At 42.2% G+C, this 20,776-nt stretch overlaps 1 protein-coding gene across 1 annotated transcript; it reads left to right on the top strand.

The window, feature by feature from the left end:
• The first annotated feature begins 8,702 nt into the window (after positions 1 to 8,702).
• Positions 8,703 to 11,456, top strand: LOC136496450 (glucan endo-1,3-beta-glucosidase 9-like). The gene is made up of 2 exons (XM_066492130.1): positions 8,703 to 9,176; positions 10,220 to 11,456. The coding sequence occupies exons 1-2, from the start codon at positions 8,815 to 8,817 to the stop codon at positions 11,316 to 11,318; spliced, it is 1,461 nt and encodes a 486-aa protein (XP_066348227.1). The 5' UTR covers positions 8,703 to 8,814; the 3' UTR covers positions 11,319 to 11,456.
• Positions 11,457 to 20,776: the final 9,320 nt, after the last annotated feature.

Below are 20,776 nucleotides of genomic sequence, written 5' to 3'. Positions count from 1 at the left end.
GCCATGACCGGCGGATGACGCCTGCGCATGGCGCCAGTGACGAACAAGGCCGCGACGTGGAGCCGTCCCTGTTGACATCTACAGGATCGGTGGGACCCGCATGAAGGAGAAGAAGGATCCGACGATCCTGGAAGCCTTCTACTATCTGGTTCTTCTCCTTTTCCTCCACTGTAACCCACACTTTCCATTCGCCTATAAAAAGAGAAAGTAGGGCACCCCTACCAGGGGATCGACACACGAGATAAAAACACAAAGAGCACGACACGAGCAGACGGCTGGGCGGCAAGCGAGCTCTCAGCACCCGTTCACTCCTTCCAACAGAGACTTGGGATCTCTCTCTCACCTGTTTGTAACCCCTACTGCAAATCAAATGTCGGTAACACGAGCAGCAGCGAACTGGACGTAGGGACGTTCCGTCCAAACCAGTATAAACCCTTGTGTCCTCCGAGCACACCATCCGAGCCAGACGCGCGAGTACAAATTTACTCGTCGGTGGTCCGAAAACACCGACACCATGTCATTACTAGTGTTGAACCAACGACAAACACGGAAGAAGAGTGTGATTGACGGATGGCGAGGAACAACAGAGAAATGAGGGCACTCTTTAATATTAGACACAGATAGACTATATAGTAGGATTTGCGTACGGGCATTCATAGGGGTGAGTGTGTGAACATTGTGATTGTCTGCGTTGTACTGTGTAATTCTAAAAAAAAATGTTAGATATTATGGGCTTGGCCCATTTATTTAATAACTCTATTAAACTCTATGGTCCGTACATGTGCATTAATGGTTTTGTACCATATGGGAATTTAATCGAGAGGCGACTCTACTTAAATACTTGGTCCTTGGCCGATCTATTTGAGAAGTAAAAGAGGATCACCTGGGTGCCACACGCGCGCGCGCGCGCCGCCGCCGCCGCCGCCCAGCCCGGCCCGAGCCCGTGCCCGTGGGCGTGGGCGTGGGCGTGGGCGTGGCGAGGCAGGCGGGCGGGCGGCGGCGAGCGAGCGGACGGGCGGGCGAGGCCTTTATTTTTGAAACTGACGAATTGATTGGAATTGATTGGAGGAGTTTCTGGTAACTCCCGAATTGATTGCAATTGATTGGAGGAGTTTCTCCCGTGACTCCTGGCTCTCCGTCTCCGTCTCTCCCACCGCAGTCTCTGGCCTATAAAACAAATCCTCCCCTCTCGGTTAACATCTCTTGGCGAAGTACACCACTTTCCAGCAGCGCAAGTTCTTCCCGTTCCACCTCCGGCGAGCACCAGAGATGGAAGAGTAGGCCTCCGGAACGTGTCTCCGTCGTGGGCTTCACCTGCTCGGGTGAAGACGGGCGATTACGTTTTTGGGGAGTGTCAGGCACGACTACTCGCTGGTGAACCAGTAGCGGTGCTTCTTCACGGCGTCCTTGTCTGCACTGCATCGACCGGGACGACTACAACAACAAAGCACCAACATGGCCTTTCCTGGTGCGAGCGGCTCCGCCGCAGGGTACAATCTTCTTCACCCTCTTCTGAGTTTCATTATCAATATCATGATGTTCCTAGGCAATACTGTTTTCACATTCAACATGTTCTGTTTGATTGATTTGGATGATTATGCTAGTACTGGTTTTCTGGTTCCTTTTATTTTTGTGATCATCATGATCTTCATATTTGAGAACACATCATTTATATTTATAATCATGTCTGTGATGCTCCAGCTATGTAAAACAATGTTTCACATATGTTTTGGTTCTATGGTTTGTATTATCATCATGTTAACATTTGCCATGAATTGTTTCTGTCTTCTTATTCATGATTTTACTCTCCTTTTTGTTGCGTTATTTTTATGGATTAAAATAAATATGAAAATGCCTTATTTTTCAACAATCCAAAAACGTAATTTCAGGCCATTTTCATCTGTTGGCTTTGCGGGCATGCTAAAGCCTACGCCGTTTGAGGGCACTCACTACAAGAGGTGGCGTGAGAAAGCCCTTCTGTGGTTGTCGGCCATGCGCTGTGGTCATGTGCTCAATGAGCAGCCTGCTACTGTGAGATCCGATGAGGATGAGCAGGCTTGGGGACATGCTGAGACCATGTGCAAGGCTGCACTGTTGAGCATCATCAATGACTCTCTGGTTGATGCCTACATACCACTCCCGACTGGCAGAGCTGTGTGGGAAGCCCTTGAGGCCCGGTACGGTCTATCCGACGCCGGTTCTGAGCTGTACATCATGGAGCAGTTCCATGACTACAAGATGGTTGATAACCGTCCTGTAGTCGAACAGGCTCATGAGATACAGGGACTGGTGAAGGAATTGGAGCTGTACGGCTGTCCTCTCCCTGACAGGTTCGTGGCAGGGTGCATTATTGCTAAGCTGCCACCTTCCTGGACTGATTTTGCTACTACCTTGAAACACAAGAGGCAGCAGTTTAGCATTGCTGAACTTGTGGGCACTCTTGATGTTGAGGACAAGGCAAGAGCAAAGGATGTTAAGGGAAAGAGCAAGGGCGGGAATGGTGAGGCGACTACTAGTGCACATGTGGTGCAAAAGTTTCGTCCTAAGCCACAAAAGAAGAAGCCCCAACAGGAGCTTAAGCAGAAATCCACTACCTTCTTCAAGAAAGGCAATAATAAGAAGATGGGATTAGACAAGGCAAAGATGAACTGCTTCACTTGTGGGAACACTGGGCACTTCTCTAGAGAGTGTCCTGAGGCTAAGTGGAAGCCCCCACCAAAGGCGAAGACAGTCAACACCATTGAGACTGATGCAGATGCTTCTGGGTACGGTAATTTATCTGCATTTACAGTTTGTTCCTCACCTGATTGGTGGGTTGATACAGGTGCAAATATACATGTGTGTGGTGATAAGTCCTTGTTTTCCTTTTACCAGGCCGAGAGGAGTGGAGCCTTGCTGATGGGGAATGGCGCGCGTGCTGGTGTTCATGGTGTTGGTACGGTGGATCTGAAGCTTACTTCGGGGAAGACCGTGCAACTCAAGAACGTGCATCATGTCCCCTCAATAAGGAAAAATCTTATTAGTGGCTCTCTGCTATGTCGAGACGGTTTTAAACTTGTGTTTGAGTCGAATAAATGTGTTATGTCAAAGTATGGAACCTTTGTTGGAAAAGGCTATGAGAGCGGAGGCTTGTTCCGCTTGTCTTTGGTTGATACTTTACCTCTTGCAGTGAATAATGTCGTTAATAACGTTAATGTTGAGATGAATGTTTGGCATTCTCGGTTATGTCATGTTAATCTTGGTTGCATGTCCCGCTTAGCTGGTTTGAATTTAATTCCTAAATTTGACGTTGCCAAAAGCTCCAAATGTCATACATGCGTTGAGGCAAAACAACCTCGCAAGCCTCACAAGGCAGCTGTGGCGAGAGAGTTGGCACCACTTGAACTCATCCATTCCGATATTTGTGAAATGAACGGAATTTTGACAAAAGGTGGTAAGAGATACTTCATAACGTTCATAGATGATTGCACTCGATATTGCTATGTGTACCTAATTAAAACAAAAGATGAGGCATTACATTATTTTAAAACCTTTAAAGCTGAGGCTGAGAATCAACTTGAAAAACACATCAAACGGTTGCGGTCCGATCGCGGGGGAGAATATTTCTCTAATGAATTTTCTGAGTTTTGCGCGGTGCACGGTATAATTCATGAGAGGACACCTCCATACTCACCACAATCCAATGGGATTGCTGAGAGAAAGAACCGCACTCTAACTGACTTGGTGAATGCCATGTTGGAAACAGCTGGTTTATCTAAGGAATGGTGGGGTGAGGCAATTTTAACTGCGAATCATGTCCTAAATAGAGTGCCCACAAAGAACAAAGAAATCACTCCATTTGAAGAATGGGAGAAAAAGAGGTTAAATATTTCTTATCTTCGCGTTTGGGGTTGTTTGGCCAAAGTGAACGTGCCAATAAACAAAAAGCGAAAGCTTGGACCAAAAACTGTAGATTGTGTTTTCTTAGGCTATGCCATTCATAGTGTGGGCTATCGGTTTTTAATAATAAATTCTAGTGCTCCTGATATGGCTGTTGGAACGGTCATGGAGTCTAGAGATGCCACGTTCTTTGAGAATGAATTTCCAATGAAAATAGGTGCATCTAGCGTGTCTAGTCATGATCCTGTTCCTGAATTTCATGAATCGAATATACACGCTAATGATAACACCCATGAGCTTGAGCAAAATCCTGAGGAGAATGATAATACTGTCACTCGAAGGAGTAAGAGGCAAAGAGTTGCAAAATCCTTTGGAGAAGACTTTATTATATATCTCGTGGATGACACTCCCACAACCGTTGCTGAGGCATATTCCTCTTCTGATTCTGACATGTGGAAGGAGGCAGTGCAAAGTGAGATGGACTCCATTATGTCCAATGGAACGTGGGAAGTGGTTGACCGTCCATTTGGTTGCAAACCTGTGGGCTGCAAATGGGTGTTTAAAAAGAAGCTGAGGCCTGATGGTACAATTGAGAAGTACAAAGCTAGACTTGTTGCTAAGGGTTATACACAGAAAGAAGGAGAAGATTACTTTGATACTTACTCACCTGTTGCTCGATTGACGACCATTCGTGTGCTGATATCCCTGGCTGCTTCACATGGTTTTATCATTCATCAGATGGATGTTAAGACAGCCTTCCTAAATGGAGAGCTTGAGGAAGAGATCTACATGGATCAGCCTGATGGGTTTATTGTAAATGGTCAAGAGGGTAAAGTTTGTAAGTTATTGAAGTCCCTGTACGGCCTAAAGCAAGCACCCAAGCAGTGGCATGAGAAGTTTGATAAAACTTTAACATCAGCTGGCTTTGTTGTGAATGAAGCTGATAAATGTGTATATTATCGGTTTGGTGGTGGTGATGGTGTGATACTATGCCTATATGTGGATGATATATTAATATTTGGCAACAATCTAAATGTGATTAAAGAAGTAAAAGAATTTTTGTCGAGTAACTTTGAGATGAAAGACTTGGGAGAGGCTGATGTTATTCTCAACATTAAGCTTTCAAGGGAAGAAGGAAATGGTGGGGTAACTCTTATGCAATCTCACTATGTGGAAAAGGTCTTGAACCGATTTGGGTATAGTGAGTGTACGCCTGCTCCTACTCCGTACGATCCAAGTGTTCATTTGAGGAAAAATCACAGAATTGCAAGAGACCAATTGAGATATTCACAGATAATTGGTTCTCTTATGTACCTAGCTAGCGCAACCAGGCCTGATATCTCGTTCGCTGTAAGCAAACTGAGCCGGTTTGTGTCAAATCCGGGAGATACTCACTGGAATGCTCTTGAGAGAGTGCTACGCTATTTGCAAGGGACAATGAGTTACGGCATTCACTTTTCCGGGTATCCGAGGGTACTAGAGGGTTATTGTGATGCTAATTGGATTTCTGATGCGGATCAGTTGTATGCCACGAGTGGATACGTGTTTCTACTTGGAGGTGGTGCTGTTTCTTGGAAGTCTTGCAAGCAGACTATCTTAACGAAGTCTACAATGGAAGCAGAACTGACTGCATTGGATACCGCTAGTGCTGAGGCAGAGTGGCTCCGTGATCTCCTAATGGATTTGCCGATTGTTGAGAAACCAATCCCGGCAATTTCCATGAACTGTGATAATCAAACTGTGATCACTAAGGTAAATAGTTCTAAGGATAACATGAAGTCCACAAAGCATGTGAAGAGACGTTTGAAGACTGTCAGAAAACTGAGAAACTCCGGAGTAATTGCATTGGACTATGTCCATACATCAAATAATCTGGCAGATCAATTCACTAAGGGTCTGTCACGCAATGTGATAGAAGGTGCGTCGAGGGAACTGGGTTTGAGACCCACATAGAGCCATCAACAGTAGTAACCTATCCTATGTGATCGGAGATCCCGTGAATTAGGATGGCGAAACAAGCTGTTGATTGACTGAGGGAGAGACCCCTTAGATTATAGCTCAGTTTGTTGGAGATGCACCATCTCTCCAATACTGTTAGGCAGGATGATTAAGTTCTTAATGTGATCCGAGCGGCTTGGTATAGCGGGGATGTTGTCCTACAGAACATCCTATAAGGAACACACCTATATGAGCTCGATTGCTAGTCACAATCTATGAGATGTGGGTAATCTCTAGATGCTCATGAAAAGGCCTCGAAGTGTGACTTATATGCTTCAAACAGAGGGAAGGCACTTGGCAGCCTAGTATCAGTTAAGAGGCTATGTGAAACTCATCTCGCACAAAACTGTCAATTCAAGGTTCTGTCCATTGTTCAGTTGTGGATGAGTGTAGCTAGCTTTCTAGATGGATGTTCAACTTAACAGTCTCCATCGAAACACTGATATATAAAAGGAATGTGGTTCTGAGAACTCCAAACTGCGTACCCTAGAGTTTGGTGGGGATTGTTAGATATTATGGGCTTGGCCCATTTATTTAATAACTCTATTAAACTCTATGGTCCGTACATGTGCATTAATGGTTTTGTACCATATGGGAATTTAATCGAGAGGCGACTCTACTTAAATACTTGGTCCTTGGCCGATCTATTTGAGAAGTAAAAGAGGATCACCTGGGTGCCACACGCGCGCGCGCGCGCCGCCGCCGCCGCCGCCCAGCCCGGCCCGAGCCCGTGCCCGTGCGCGTGGGCGTGGGCGTGGGCGTGGCGTGGCGTGGCGTGGCGTGGCGAGGCGAGGCGAGGCAGGCAGGCAGGCAGGCGGGCGGGCGGACGGGCGGGCGAGGCCTTTATTTTTGAAACTGACGAATTGATTGGAATTGATTGGAGGAGTTTCTGGTAACTCCCGAATTGATTGCAATTGATTGGAGGAGTTTCTCCCGTGACTCCTGGCTCTCCGTCTCCGTCTCTCCCACCGCAGTCTCTGGCCTATAAAACAAATCCTCCCCTCTCGGTTAACATCTCTTGGCGAAGTACACCACTTTCCAGCAGCGCAAGTTCTTCCCGTTCCACCTCCGGCGAGCACCAGAGATGGAAGAGTAGGCCTCCGGAACGTGTCTCCGTCGTGGGCTTCACCTGCTCGGGTGAAGACGGGCGATTACGTTTTTGGGGAGTGTCAGGCACGACTACTCGCTGGTGAACCAGTAGCGGTGCTTCTTCACGGCGTCCTTGTCTGCACTGCATCGACCGGGACGACTACAACAACAAAGCACCAACATGGCCTTTCCTGGTGCGAGCGGCTCCGCCGCAGGGTACAATCTTCTTCACCCTCTTCTGAGTTTCATTATCAATATCATGATGTTCCTAGGCAATACTGTTTTCACATTCAACATGTTCTGTTTGATTGATTTGGATGATTATGCTAGTACTGGTTTTCTGGTTCCTTTTATTTTTGTGATCATCATGATCTTCATATTTGAGAACACATCATTTATATTTATAATCATGTCTGTGATGCTCCAGCTATGTAAAACAATGTTTCACATATGTTTTGGTTCTATGGTTTGTATTATCATCATGTTAACATTTGCCATGAATTGTTTCTGTCTTCTTATTCATGATTTTACTCTCCTTTTTGTTGCGTTATTTTTATGGATTAAAATAAATATGAAAATGCCTTATTTTTCAACAAAAAAAGACTAAACATAAAGTGTATTTGAACTTATCCAAAGTCCTTTGTGCACCATTTGATCATGAATGGTCCTTTGTGCATAGTTTGATCAGGAGTTGTTCTCGAGTGAATTTAGAACACTTGTTTCCGAGAATAGCTTCAGGAATTTCTTTATATCCTTTTGTATTGTTAGGAATAGAGATTTTGAAGAGAGAAAAATCTCTCCAACAGCTTTTTCAATTAGATCTCTAAATATTTAGATTCTCTATTAGATGATTTCTCCCACGCCAAGGATAGAAAGGAGAGCTAGCTATCCAAAGTGTTGAACAAGATACTTATAAGTTGTTGGAGGCAGGAGAGATGTGAAAGCAACTTTTGTTAGAATGTCTTTGCAAATATGAATTCAGGGAGTAATATTTATTGAACTTTTTCGATTTGCACAGATGCAACGGGTGGGATACACTTTCTTCGATTTCGAATCTCGCTTCAGTGCTCTCGGCTACATTCATCCTTCTTTCTCGATCTTATAAATACAAAATGAGAGGGACAAAAAGAAACAAAATGAGATGGGATATATATTCCATTGTTTTTAACCCTACTCTCTCTATCTCTAAAAAAAAAGAGTCGTTCTCGCTTTCAAAAAGTCAACCACTTTTAACTTTGACCAAATATATTTAATAAAATATTAATATTTATTGTATTTGATTAATATCATTAGATATATCATTGAATATATTTTTATAATAATTTTATTGTTGTACATATTTTTCTACAAATCTAGTTAAAATTGAGAAAGTTTGATCACCATGATTTTCATAAGAGCGACACATGGAGCAGCTAGTAGGAGGACGGCGACTTGCCTAGCCATATAAGAATGAAAAATTAAGAAATGGTGCGATCTAAAAGAAGAACCAAGTCTTAGTATCTTTGTAGATCGACCACAACATTAATACACTATAGCGTGGAGGGTCCAGAGAATAGAAAAACTCGTGTCAACTTTCTGTCCTCCTAAAAAACCTCATGTTCAACTTCAAATTACTGTATTTCGTGAGAAATTTACTTTATGAAAATGTTGAGATTTGGTAGGGAAAACAAGAGTATATTCAGCTCCGCCTAGTCGTCTGCCCACGGTAGCACGGGAAGAAAGAGGGCCGAGGCAAAAAGCCTGAGAGGCCGGCGCAACTGCAAACGGCACACCGCACACGGCATAGCCGCACTAGTGACTACTACTGACAAGGCCCGGTGGCCTACAGCGCGCACGGAACACGAGGCAATGCTGTCCAGCTCCAGTCGCCTCCGCTCGCTGCGGCCGTTCGTACCTGGCCTCCTCCTGTTCCTCCTCGCCATGGCGCCGCCACCGCCGGCTTCCGCGGTGGGTGTGAACTGGGGCTTCGCGTCCTCCCACTCGCTCCCGGCGGCGCAGGTCGTACGGGGCCTCCTCCTCCCCAACTCCGTTCCCCGCGTCCGCCTCGCCGCCGCCTCCTCCGACGCGCTCGCGGCGCTCGCAGGCACCGGCATCGCCGTCAGCGTCGGGGTCCCTGACGCGCTGCTCCGGCCCCTCGCCTCCTCCACCAAGGCCGCCGCCGCGTGGGTCCACGACAATGTCACCCGTTACTCCTCCAGCGTGCGGTTCGAGTAAGAGCTCCCTTCCGATGCACGGATGTTGGTTTTAGTTGACCTAATTCTCATGTCGACAGAAAACGACCATTTCGGCACAGTTGACTTCCAATTGACTCGATTAATCAATATGACTGCAGTCTTCGTACTCACAACCCGTTACAGTAGTCACTGCAGTTCTACTGTGGATGGCTGGATCCCACGGAAAAGTGGGCTGTGCTGCCTGTGCATTTGTTACCTTATTTCTACAATCAGATTGGATATTATATGTCGGCTGTGTGGCTGATCAATCTGAATCGAAGAAGGGAACCATTTCATTACTGAATGTATTAGTTGGCTTCAGTTGATAACTTGGTGCTTCTGCCTCTGTTGCAATAGTTCACTGGAATTTTCTTATAACTAGGTAGTAGTTCCTGGAGAACCTTTTCTGTGAAATGAAATACTGAAAAATCCACAAAATGTCACTACTGATATGTTGGTAGTGACAGGTGTATTCATTACGGAATTCTAGATCCTGTGAGCTCTGCTAGGTTTCTCATTGGTGAATGCAATTGAGGGATGCTACAGTGACTTTTATCTAGACCAAGTAAACAATTGGAGGTGGAATTTACCATTTCGAAGAACTTCAATGGGCAGAATATGAATGTAATCCTCCTAGGTTACAACTTGGAACCTGGGAGGACATTTAGGTTATCTTTTGATATTCTTCATTTCGTATACCAGGTTCAAAAGTAGCAGAATAATAGAGCATGTATTTTACGTCCACTGCTATGTCAAAGCCTAGACCCTAAACAGCTGAAAAGAGTACATAGTTGGGTCTTTAGTGCTGTGTACCTTTTGTGCAGGTGATTATGTTTCATTTGTGCAAAAAATCAATTTGCAGTGTGTTATAGAGCAAGTATCATGAGGACATTGTATATCCCACTGCATAGGTGAAGTGAATCATGCATTAAATGATGCCATTATTTGTGTTCAATCTGTATGTGCATCTATGTTGCAAGTCTGTTTTTAATTTTATCTTTAATAATATTTTTAAATTGACAAACAAATTGACTTTACAGGTATATTGTTGTTGGAGATGAGCCCTTTGTTCTACGTCATGGACAAAATTTTCATCCTTTTGTAGTTCGTGCAGCAGAAAATATTCAACAAGCATTAGTCCATGCAAAATTGTCTGGCAAAATGAAGGTGCTAGTACCTTGTAGTGCTGACACATTCCAGAATGCATCTACCCTGCCCTCGAAAGCTAGCTTCAGATCTGATGTTAACAAGACCATGGCAGATCTCCTCTCATTTCTTGCTAACAGCAGTTCTCCATTTATGGTCGAGCTGGATCCATTTTTGAGCTTTCAACACAACAAAAATATGTCATTGGACTATTACCTTTTCCAACTATTGTCTCATCCTGTAAAAGATGGTCAAAACAAGTATGACAACTACGTTGATGCAAGCATAGATGCTCTGGTTACTTCTCTAACCAAAGCTGGCTTCAGTGACATGGACATCATTATTGGGAGAGCAGGATGGCCTACAGATGGAGCTGTGAATGCAACTCCTGCTACTGCTCAATCGTTCATGACTGGCCTAGTCAACCACCTGGCCAAAAAGTCTGGGACTCCACTTCGCCCAAAAGTCCCTCCAATTGAGATGTATCTCCTCAGTCTTTTAGATGAAGATCAACGGAGTATAGCTAGTGGAGGTTATGAAAGGCACCATGGCATTTTTACCTTTGATGGCCAGGCAAAGTACTATGCCAACATAGGTCAAGGTCCTAAATCACTCAAGAATGCCCCTGATGTCAATTACCTTCCATCAAAATGGTGTGTGGTAGACAACAACAAGGATTTGTCCAATGTTTCTTCTAGTTTCTCGTCAGCTTGCTCCAATGGCGACTGCACTTCTCTGTTACCTGGTGGCTCCTGCTCAGGTCTTGCCTGGCCTGGTAATGTGTCGTATGCGTTCAACAACTACTACCAGCAGCATGATCAGAATGAGGATAGTTGCTACTGCAATGGCCTAGGTTTGATAACTACTGTTGATCCATCTGTCGACAATTGTTTGTTTCCTCTCGCAGTTCGCACTTCTGCTGCCACTTCTTTGCACCTAACATTGCCCATGTTGCTATTATTAGTTTTGTGGTTTTGCATTGTCTGTATATAGTCTGCTGAGGCTAGATTGAGCCTTCAAAAGTGTTTCTTTGGGCCTCTTGTTGAATGTACTCCAAAGTTTCGGTGCACCATAAGATAATATTATTCCTGGATAATGGCACAATTTCTGATATCTGTTAGAGTAGGTTTAGTCCAAATGTAATGATGTGTGTATTAAGATAGTCGTGCTGAGTCAGACAGCAGCTGTTCTCTTCAAAATTTGAACCTGGCAATGTTGCCATTTCATGATAGATACATTCTTGGTTTCACTACATCTTAGAAAGTTCAATCAACAGAAGGTGCTGCACGTTATGCATTTTTACTACAAGTGAACCGTGCAGTTTAGCTGGAGAGCTAGGCAGCAGTGTACAAAGTCTATTCCACAGCTGTGACTCTGTGAGCTGGGGTTGGGCCTGCCACAGAGGGGAGCATGTCTTTTTGTTTGTGCAATTGTCAGTGCCTTAGAAAATGTGTTATACAGTTATACACGGTCAATTATTCATCTTTCAGTCGATGAACACTGACTTGATGTGAAAGAACTTGGTACAGATTCCGGAAACGGATGCTGAGTTGCTGAGAGGCCTTGTAGTCCCTGGCCCCATAAAGAAAGACCTTATAGTATTCAAAATTTGTCGCACAAAGAAAATCTGTTTGTTTTTGCATGCATAAAGTCAGAGGGTCACTCTTCACTGTATGAGATGTTTTGGTTCGGAAATAGATATAACACCAATCGTAACCATAAGGCATAAGTTCATTTTTCAACCTTAAATTACGAAATCGGATATTGAAGGTCCTCTAACTGTTGAAATCGGATGAGTTTAGTCCTCTAGCTATTTTCAAAGGTGTTTTTCTATTTTTAGACATAATAAAAATCTAGTTTAATATCTAATAATCCATAACAAATTTGTTTTAAATCATAAATAAATCAGAAAAATATGAAACTAGCACCAATTTTTTTCCTAAAAATGTTATTTGTCTATCTGTGCTTTATTTAGATCTGATTTGTTTTAAATAAATAAATAATAAGCATGACTACGAACAATAAAACAATAGCAACAAAAATAAATTAATTCTAAATAACTCTAAATAGATCACAAACATATATATAATGTTACTACTAGAGTAAATTGATACTAGTTTCGTATTTTTTATTTATTTAAAAATAATAGCTATCATTTTTTTATAAGACAAAAAACAACCTTTGAAATCAGCAAGGAAGACACGTTCAGTATCCGGTTTTAAAGATTAAGGTTGAAAATCGAATTGGCGTGCAAAATACCTGGGTTCAAAATACTGAAATTTGGAAAATGAGTAGGCATTGATTGTGTCCGCTGAAGTTCTGTGCGTGCCGTGGCTCCATGGCATGGTAGAATTTTACATTAGTGCCGGTGACCATTAGTATACCTAGAAGAATTCTCCGCCCGTTGATGTGGAAATGGGCAATGGCTCTCATGTTATTATTACTAAGCACAATGTATTTAGAATTTTTAAGTATAATTTGAAAATATAAGCAACTGGCTATTGTACAGCTCAGAAATTCATGAAAAAAACCTGAAGTATTAAAATGCAATATATACATTTTCTAACGTTATACATGACTTTTTAAAGTAATTGATAAACATATAGAGAAGGAGATGAAAAAGTGGAAATCAAACTACCTGGAATAAAACAATACATTGTCCATCGGACTCCATCAACAAAGGCACGTAATCTCTACACCTAAAAAAATAACTAAGGGTATCGTCTGCGCGCCTCTTTGCCCCCGCTCCCGCGACTTCGTCTCCTTGCTGCCACAGAGTCCGCGCCAGAGAAGGCTCCATCGCCTAACTGTGCCTGCGTCAGTTTCCCGCTAGCGCTGCCGTGGAGTCCGAACAAATAATGACCACCTAATAAAAAGACAAACAATATACTTATCGACTAATCACCAAAGCAGTTTCCCTCAAGCGCTCCTGTGGAGTCGGAACAAATAATGGCCACCTAATAAAAAGACAAACAATACACTCAACGACTAATCACCAAAGCACCAAGCAATTAGCCGGTCATAAGTAGAATTTTGCGTGAAGTGTAATGGGAAGGGACTCAGTCACAGAGGCCGGAGAATGGAGAAAAAGTGCGGATGATCGCCAGCGCCAGCACAGGCGATCTGCGTGATGGCAGATAGCACGCGCTTGGCATCGGGCAGTCGTGCCTCTTTAGGCGGCAGCCATAGACATGCAGCACGGGACGCAACAATCTAGAACAGGCCAGTCCTCCAATCTGGTTAAATCATAAGGGCCATGTGCTAAATTAGAAAAATAAATGAGAGCGATAAATCATAAGGGCCATGTGCTAAATTAGAAAAAAAAATGAGAGTGATATCATCCTCCTAAAAAAATCAAATAAATTATCTTTAATATTAGTATGATAATTGGTGAAAATATTTAATTTTCCTTTTGAATTTTGTATGCCCATGAGCCCATCGTAGATTAATTAATTATTTTATCTCATCAAAGACAAATAGTATGGCTAAAAGAAGATATATCTCTATCTCTACAATAAAAAAACCTATATATTGTTATCGTGGTATTGTCCCACTGATTGCCCCGCCCGCAAACTAATCGCCCTGCTCGCCCCGCAAATCTAACATTAGTTCGAAGAGGACTTCGATGATGTATGTATCAACCATCGCAACCTGGTGCAACTGCTGGGCTTCTGCAACGTGTGCATCCAGGTATTCGAGTTCACGATCTCCATGGCACGCTCCACGACCACCTCCACGGTAGCAGCCGCGACAGCTCGCTCGTCACGCCTCATCAACGCGCATGGCTTCAAGGTGCGGCACCACCTTCGCTGCCGCCTTGCTCCACATCATCTCCTATGACAAGACATCCAGGTCCAGCAACATATGACCTCGTGCTTAGTAGCCTCCAGCAACATGAGACCTCCAGCATCAAGCTTGGCAAGTACCAGGCGTTGGTGACCTGGTGCACGGTGGCCGGCGCGTCCATGCATGGCTACGTTGACATGAGGATATGTGACGTCACCACAGCGACTCATTTTCCCTTACAAAATAAATGAATAAATACGATCGTATATACATACAATGTATGCTAACAGAAAATACTAAGAGTCAGTTTCTTGTCTCGTCCAATTTATGTACGGACATGATATTATATGAAGAACCCTCCTCTGCTCAGTGCTCGTTATTAAACATGGGATTATTTTAGGCACATCCGTGGCAACTATTGATTAATCGCCTTCCAGCTCTGGTATCACATGCTGGACTCCAGCCAAAAGCAACCTTATTACCTCCTACACGATCTCATCCATTTCCCATTACCTTTCTCATATGCTCTCTCATCTCATATCCAAAGCAAACTGGTGTTGCTTAGCCTTTGCACGGCCTACAGCATCCGTGTGGATGGCGAGAGGCCATCGGAGGTCATGGCGAGGCTGCATGGCAGGATTCTCGTGCCGGACATTGCACGTGGTGGGGAAACCGCGCTAGCGAAGCCTGTGCGGTGGGGAGAGCGTGTGGCAGGGTTCTCACGGCACACTGGAGTTGATGAGGCGGCTTCCTGCTCTCTCCGAATTCCGAAAGGACAGAACCCTATGCCTTCCGATTCGACGGCAACGGAGGACCTGGGCATGGTGCACACACGCTGCTACTACATGCAACTGAGGGAGGGTGGAGGTGAACAGCTGATGAAGAAGAATTTAAAGGGAGCCGATTGGAAGAAGGGATGACGGTTTCGAGCAGCAGTGATGACTTGGAAACCAAGAGGCATGTGCAATTAGAGTGCGACTGCATGAGTAATCCATCAGTTACAAAAATTTGGCGGTGGGCAGGGACAGAAGATGGGCGGATAGTCTGTCTTTTCGGTGAGATGAACATGAACGGATGGATTTAGCTGATAGTACAAATTAGATGGCTTAGATTAGTTTACTACTAGAGAACAGACTTTAGAACGATGTTCCAATTTGGCATTAGCCTCGGCAATTTTTTTTTTTGTCCCCGGGAGTAAAGGACCCTTTAGTCCCGGTTGTTAATACTAACCGGGACTAAAGGTCCCTGCTAAATTGGAACATCGTTCTAAAGTCTGTTCTCTAGTAGTGAACTAATCTAAGCCATCTAATTTGTACTATCAGCTAAATCCATCCGTTCATGTTCATCTCACCGAAAAGACAGACTATCCGCCCATCTTCTGTCCCTGCCCACCGCCAAATTTTTGTAACTGATGGATTACTCATGCAGTCGCACTCTAATTGCACATGCCTCTTGGTTTCCAAGTCATCACTGCTGCTCGAAACCGTCGTCCCTTCTTCTAATCGGCTCCCTTTAAATTCTTCTTCATCAGCTGTTCTTCAGCTTGCTGTTGTTCTTCCTCTCTCCTCCTCCATTGGTGTTGCTCTTCGATTTTGGAGGTAACAAAGTTAATCCTCTTATGTTTTTTCAGTAGTTTATCTCATTTTGCGATATCTCATTTTGCAATGTAGATGCATGTGTAACTTTATATGTTGGACTTTATTATGATTTTATATGTCATTTTTAGCTCAAAATCACATGATGATTTGCATATATGTTTGGATAAACAAAAGTTAAATTAGTTCATCAAAATCACGCCTCGCTCATCCTCGCTGGAGCACGCGCCATCCTCGTCCCCGGTGGCTTACGTGATCTTAGAATTAATTTTTCCATGAAATGAAAAACTTAGAAAATTGTTAGAAAATTGTAGAAAATCCGTACTAGTTGAACTTGCGGACCGTATTCAGCTCGGCGAGCATATTCTCTGCCGAGCGGTAACGGACGTCAAGGAGGAGCTTTGATTCTACGAGGGAGAGCGGCAACGGTCGTGGAAGACCATGTTTCCTTTCTCGTAGAATCGGAGCTCTTCCTTGACCAAGTACGGTGCCGTCCGGTGGAGAAATGCTCGCCGAGATGATCACGTAAGCAAGGTCAACTAGTACGGATGGTTATTTATTGAAACATGTTTTTTGAGCTATAATTTGATGGATATTTGATAACTTCAGACCTACAAATGTCATCTACAAATGTTACTATCCTCGGCAACCTAAACGCCCGCGAGCTCGCCGATATCGAGCAGGTCACTTAGAATTATTTTTTTCATGAAATGAACTACTTAGAAATCATGCCTTTTATTTTTTAGAATTAAATTTTTCATGAAATGAAAAACTTAGAAAATAGTTAGAAAATTGTAGAAAATTCGTACTAGTTGAACTTGCGGACCGTGTTCAGCTCGACGAGCATGTTCTCTGCCGAGCGGTAACGGACGTCAAGGAGGAGCTTTGATTCTACGAGAGAGAGCGGCAACGGTCGTGGAAGACCGTGTTCCCTTTCTCGTAGAATCGGAGCTCTTTCTTGGCCAAGTACGGTGCCGTCCGGTGAAGAAATACTCGCCGAGATGATCACGTAAGCAAGGTCAACTAGTACGGATGGTTATTTATTGAAACATGTTTTTGAGCTATAATTTGATGGATATTTGATAACTTCATACCTACAAATATCATTTACAAATGTTACTATCATCGGCAACCTAAACGTCCGCGAGCTCGCCGATATCGAGCAGGCCACTTAGAATTATTTTTTCCATGAAATGAACTACTTAGAAATCATGCCTTTTATTTTTTAGAATTAAATTTTCCATGAAATGAAAGACTTAGTAAATAGTTAGAAAAATATAGAAAATTCATACTAGTTGAACTTGCGGACCGTGTTCAGCTCGACCAACATGTTCTCTGTCGAGCGGTAACGGACGTCAAGGAGGAGCTTTGATTCTACGAGGGAGAGCGGCAACGGTCGTGGAAGACCGTGTTCCTTTTCTCGTAGAATCGGAGCTCTTCCTTGGTCAAGTACGGTGCCGTCCGGTGGAGAAATGCTGGCCGAGATGATCACGTAAGCAAGGTCAACTAGTACGGATGGTTATTTATTAAAACATGTGAAATCCGTACTAGTTTTGTTTAAATATATCATTTTAGAAAATATGAAATTTACACTAGTTTGCAAAAATAAGTATAGAAAGTAGATGACAACTGATACCGGATCCTCGGCCTCTCGTTCGGTTGCGAAACGACTGAGGCCATAACTCCCTCTCATTATCTGCGGCAAGTGTAAGCAGAAGATTGTGATGGAGTACCGAGTCAAGAGACAGGGACCCAACAAGGGTCGTGTTTTCTACAAGTGCTCGGATCGCGATGTGAGTTTCTTACGCATTTTATAATTATGGCTAATTGACCTGCTTTTCTTGAATATTTTTGACTAAATATTTTTTGGCTTTAATTTCAGTGGGAGGGCAATGGATGCGATGATTGGTACTAGGAGGAAGATTATGCTACATACGTGCAGAATTTGGGTGCGCTTGAGGTAGCGGCTGCTGATGATGAGATAGTGAGCCAGCAGGAGAAGCTTATTGATATTCAACAGAAGAATGATTTGTCTGTTTTAGTTGCGTACGATCACGAAATAATTATGTTACTGAAGTGCATTGTAGTTTTAGTTTGTTTAGTGATAGTTGGGATTGCTTACGTTGTAGCCAGGCTTAGTTAATTAAGTTCTGTGTTGACTTTATTCCTGACCTTGTTCCGATTGGCGTTCCCGAATCGCGACACGAGGGGAGACTCAGTGGTAAAGGAACTTTAGGAAAAAAACATATATTGGCATGGGAAACAATTATTTCAATAAAGCACACTACACAGTTCTTCAGAACTCGTCATTGGTGCATCCGTACATCGAGATACATAAGGAGTTCTTACGATCCAAGTTTCCAGGGAAGACTGAAGCTTGGATTAGGCGTCAGCACATGGAAAGTTTCAGTGGTTGGTTGCGAAAAGAATGTCAAGGCGATGACAATATTGATGAGCAACTGTATTTGTTGGCTAGGCAACCATCATGGCATATCCTCACGTACCAAGAGTATGAGATAAATGGGAATACATTTTACACAGTTGCCCAAGATAAAAGGAGCACCAATCAAAATAGTGGTGTTCGCATAGATGGCACAGATCCAAATGGGAATATACAAACATATTATGGCCGCATAGAAGATATATGGGAACTAGACTACACACCTAATTTTAAAGTCCCTTTGTTCCGGTGCCAATGGGTGAAGCTGACCGGAGGAGGGGTAACAGTCGACAAAGAGTATGGAATGACAACAGTGGACCTCAACAATATTGGGTACAAAGACGAACCATTCGTCCTTGCTGTCGATGTGAGTCAGATGTTCTATGTGAAAGACATGTCTATAAAATCAAAGAGAGGAAAAACGAAGATATCAACTCAATGATCAATGAGCCAAAGCGCCACATAGTTCTTTCTAGAAAAATAAATATAGTGGGAATTGAAGACAAGTCAGACATGTCAGAAGATTATGAAAGAAATATCCGAATTCCATCCTTCATAGTGAAGAAAGATCCAAGCATCATGTTAAATGATGAAGACACTCCATGGTTACGACAAGATCATAACCAAGGGTCATACATCAAGAAAAAAATCACTGTTGTGCCCGCATGATACAACGATGCAAATCCTAGATTGTCTCCAATTGAAAAGTTTTGAATACCAAGTTTGTTCAGCTCATCAAGATATACAATCCTTATATAGGCCATTTTTCATTTGAGAAAGTTTGAACAAAATGTAGTTCAAATTTCACAAGTGTGTGACATAATTTTAGAAAGTCTATATGAGAATCAAGAATTTGTGACTAGTGTTTGATAAAAATTTCTCAAATGGGAAAATGAGCTATGTAACAATTGTAGATCTTGCTGAGATGATCAAACTTGGTATTCGGAGATTTTTCATCTGAGGTCATTTAGTGTCTCATTTGAGCAAGTTTGACCAAGTCAAATTTGGTCAAATGAAAAAACAACACTTTGACTCTAGTATTCTGAACTCTAAATGACTTCAAATTGAAAAGTTTTGAGTACCAAGTTTGTTAAAATCATCAAGATCTATAATTGTTTTTTTTGTCAACTTTCCATTTGAGATAGTTTGGACGGTTCAAATTTGTGATTTTTAAATTTTGACGCCTACAAACTAGTTTTCGGAACCCTAGATTGTCTCCAATTGAAAAGTTTTGAATACCAAGTTTGTTCATCTCATCAAGATATACAATCCTTATATAGGCCATTTTTCATTTGAGAAAGTTTGAACAAAATGTAGTTCAAATTTCACAAGTGTGTGACATAGTTTTAGAAAGTCTATATGAGAATCAAGAATTTGTGACTAGTGTTTGATAAAACTTTATCAAATGGGAAAATAAGCTATGTAACAATTGTAGATCTTGCTGAGATGATCAAACTTGGTATTCAGAGATTTTTCATCTGAGGTCATTTAGTATCTCATTTGAGCAAGTTTGACCAAGTCAAATTTGGTCAAATGAAAAAACAACACATTGACTCTAGTATTCTGAACTCTAAATGATTTCAAATTGAAAAGTTTTGAGTATCAAGTTTGTTAAAATCATCAAGATCTACAATTGTTGTTTTGGTAAACTTTCCATTTGAGATAGTTTGGACAGTTCAAATTTATGATTTTTAAATTTCGACACCTACAAACTAGTTTTCGGAACCCTAGATTGTCTCCGATTGAAAAGTTTTGAATACAAAGTTTGTTCAGCTCATCAAAATATACAATCCTTATATAGGCCATTTTTCATTTGAGAAAGTCTGAACAAAATGTAGTTCAAATTTCACAAGTGTGTGACATAGTTTTAGAAAGTCTATATGAGAATCAAGAATTTGTGACTAATGTTTGATAAAACTTTCTCAAATGGGAAAATGAGCTATGTAACAATTGTAGATCTTGCTGAGATGATCAAACTTGGTATTCAGAGATTTTTCATCTGAGGTCCTTTAGTGTCTCATTTGAGCAAGTTTGACCAAGTCAAATTTGGTCAAATGAAAAAACAACACTTTGACTCTAGTATTCTGAACTCTAAATGACTTCAAATTGAAAAGTTTTGAGTACCAAGTTTGTTAAAATCATCAAGATCTACAATTGTTGTTTTGGTCAACTTTCCATTTGAGATAGTTTGGACGGTTCAAATTTGTGATTTTTAAATTTCGACGCCTACAAACTAGTTTTCGGAACCCTAGATTATTTCCAATTGAAAAGTTTTGAATACCAAGTTTGTTCAGATCATCAAGATATACAATCCTTATATAGGTCATTTTTTCATTTGAGAAAATTTGAACAAAATGTAGTTCAAATTTCACAAGTGTGACATAGTTTTAGAAAGTCTATATGAGAATCAAGAATTTATGACTAGTGTTTGATAAAACTTTCTCAAATGGGAAAATGAGCTATGTAACAATTGTATATATTGCTGAGATGATCAAACTTGGTATTCAGAGATTTTTCATCTGAGGTCATTTAGTGTCTCATTTGAGCAAGTTTGACCAAGTCAAATTTGGTCAAATGAAAAAACAACACTTTGACTCTAGTATTCTGAACTCTAAATGACTTCAAATTGA

Source organism: Miscanthus floridulus, chromosome 1 (assembly GCF_019320115.1).
Source record: "Miscanthus floridulus cultivar M001 chromosome 1, ASM1932011v1, whole genome shotgun sequence".
In the NCBI taxonomy this organism is placed as follows: Eukaryota; Viridiplantae; Streptophyta; class Magnoliopsida; order Poales; family Poaceae; genus Miscanthus; species Miscanthus floridulus.
This window is presented reverse-complemented; position numbering and strand designations above follow the sequence as displayed.